The 2,610-nt window shown below is 37.4% G+C and overlaps 1 protein-coding gene across 1 annotated transcript; it reads right to left on the reverse strand.

Moving 5' to 3' along the window:
• Window positions 1-663: 663 nt before the first annotated feature.
• Window positions 664-1,809, reverse strand: LOC131069900 (probable purine permease 11). The gene is made up of 2 exons (XM_058005447.2): window positions 1,186-1,809; window positions 664-1,095 (listed from the first exon to the last, which is right to left on the reverse strand). Exons 1-2 carry the CDS (start codon window positions 1,807-1,809, stop codon window positions 664-666), a joined length of 1,056 nt encoding a protein of 351 aa, XP_057861430.2.
• Window positions 1,810-2,610: the final 801 nt, after the last annotated feature.

Consider the following 2,610-nt stretch of genomic DNA (forward strand, 5'->3'; position numbering starts at 1 on the left):
TTAAATGGATGACATTTTTTAATCATTGGTCACTATTGCAAAAAAAATAATCTATCCAAAAGAATCAAATACGTAATCAAGAATTCTATATTTATTTGTTTAAGAGCTTTTGCATTAAAGATAGTCTAAACTAATCAACACACTCACTCTATTCTCTCGTGCTCTAATTATGTTAAGATATAACTACTCTCGCAACATCGAATGGGATGTAATTACATAAATATATTACCAAAAACTATTAAATGACTCACATACCCGCTCTATAAATACTAATAATAATACTTTACATTTTCTTCTATTTATAAAACTTTCCTTCGATTAGATCAATGATTGCATATTTTAAAGAAAACATCTTAAATAACCGACATACCAGCTCCATAAATACTAATAGTATTTTTAATTATCTTCCATTAATAAAACTTTTCTTGAACTAGATCAATGATGGGCATATTTTTTTTAAAACATTCTAATAAACAATTGAAAATTGTACGCATATTCGAGTTTATTTTTCAAGAATCATCTTCCTTGATCTACTTTTAGCATATTAGGAAAAGGCTGGTGGATTCGTAAAATCATTCCGCTTCAGAATTGTGAGCGCCTTCTGAGCGGCCAACAAGAAAAGATTCAGCAGCCACTGTCTTCATTGAAACCTCCTCCGTCCTACTATACTGGAGAGGCCGGCAATGGATCCTTCTCGGCCTTTTTGGACTCTTTATACCCACCATACGCATACGAAACAAAACCCCAAATCGCTGAAACCATTCCAATCACCTTCAACAAATTTATTTTTTCGTCGAAGACAAACAAAGCTAAGACTGGAATAACTGGCAGCGTTAAAGTGCTGACCACCATTGAAAACAAGGAAGACACCATGGAAACCAGTGCGTAAGTTCCCACAAAACCTATTTGCCAGCTTATGCCAGACCATAACAGAGTAAAAACATACCCTCTCTCTCCTGCCCGAAACTGCTGCGCTTCTTTACTTATGTCTTTAAAATCACCACTGCACATCAATCCCACCACTGCAACACACCCCGCCGCCATGTACATCAACGCCTGCGTTTCCACCACCATTGCAAAGCTGCGCTTCTCCAACTGTTCTTACACATCGAACAATTTACCAATAAAGATAGTTTTTTGGTAATACAAATAAAGCAATTGTTTTTAAATAGATAATGTAAATACCTTGTTGAAGACAAACTGTAATACCGGATGAATGAATCCAGCCAGTGCGGATGCTAAAATGGTGGAAAAAATTCCCCATTTATATTCCCCACTTTTAACTTCTTTAGTCGTTTCGCCCTTGGCTTGGATGCCCAGTAAAACTGCTCCTAACGTAATCAGTACTAATGAATTTAGAATGTAATGGGTTATTCTCTGCTTCACTATGAGGATTGAGAATACCGCTGTGAAGGCCAGCTGAGTGGCGCAGAGAAGAGCGAAGGTTGAGACGGGCAGGTAATAAAAGCCCAGCGAGTAGAGAAAGTTATTAGCCGCCAATAAAACGCCCAGTACTGTACAAATGCTGAGATATTTGATTTTGATAGATAGGGTGGGCAAAGTGGAATACTGTGTTGGTCCATTGCAGAGCAGTGGGAGAATTAGCAATGGAGAACCCACAGAAGTTAAAAGCGTTCTGAGCCAATAGCTATGACCTCCTTGCTGGAAGTAATATCTACCCAACAGAAACCCCACTGATCTTCCCCCCACGCTTGCAGTTATACACAGCGTGACTAATACCCAATACATTTTCCTTCCCTGTACTTTTGCATTTTCAGAAGGATTACTTGTTTCATGACTGTTCACCATTGTTGGCATACGATAACTTTTGCACAAGAAATTATCTATGAAGTTTCACTCACGAGCTATATATTTGTAGTAGCGTTGTGGCGTACATCGGTTTCCTTTGATGCAAACTATGAGTTCATGTTTGTAATAAAGTTTGTCTTTCTCGATTCCATTGTACATTCTTATGAATACAAATTTGCCTCAAATAGATCGATATCTAAAGGGATTATTTTGGCTCATGAGATAACCCACACCATGACGAAATCAATTTGGAAGGGATGATTGTAAAACCTCACATCAGTAAAGCCTACAATCAAGTGGATCAAGGATTTATTTTGGAGGTTATAGAGTGATTTAGTCTTTGTAAAGAATGGACTCGGTGGATTAGAAGTTGCATCTTTGGTCCTCGCTTCTCAATCTTAATCAATGGGAGCCCACAAGGCATTTTTGACAAGGGAGCCCCCTCTTCCCCTTTCTCTTAATTATCATGGAGGAGGCTTTGGGTAAGAGTTTTTCAGCTAAGCAACTATTGTATTGTAGTGGTACAAGGGCATTAAAGTTACTCTTGGGTTGAACCCCTCACTCATTTCCAATTTCTAGATGACATGATAATTTTTGGGGTGGCAAGAAGAAGAAAAGTGTTAGGATTTAGACACCATCAACCTTGTAAATTTTTTAATTTATTGTTTTTTTAATGTCATTATTAATTTACCCATAAGAGGTTAAACCATTTAATCAACAGCGGTGAAAGAGACCATGTAAAAGAAAAGTTATGGTTACCATTTGTCTTTTGGGAAAAGGACAAAATAGCTAGGTATCCCA

Source organism: Cryptomeria japonica, chromosome 7 (genome assembly GCF_030272615.1).
Source record: "Cryptomeria japonica chromosome 7, Sugi_1.0, whole genome shotgun sequence".
NCBI classification, from domain to species: Eukaryota; Viridiplantae; Streptophyta; class Pinopsida; order Cupressales; family Cupressaceae; genus Cryptomeria; species Cryptomeria japonica.

Coding starts and splice junctions, on each gene's coding strand:
- LOC131069900 (XM_058005447.2), bottom strand. CDS start 1,809: ATGGTGAACAGTCATGAAACAAGTAATCCTTCTGAAAATGCAAAAGTA. Junction 1,096..1,185: donor TACAGTTTGTCTTCAACAAG/GTATTTACATTA, acceptor GTGTAAGAACAG/TTGGAGAAGCGCAGCTTTGC.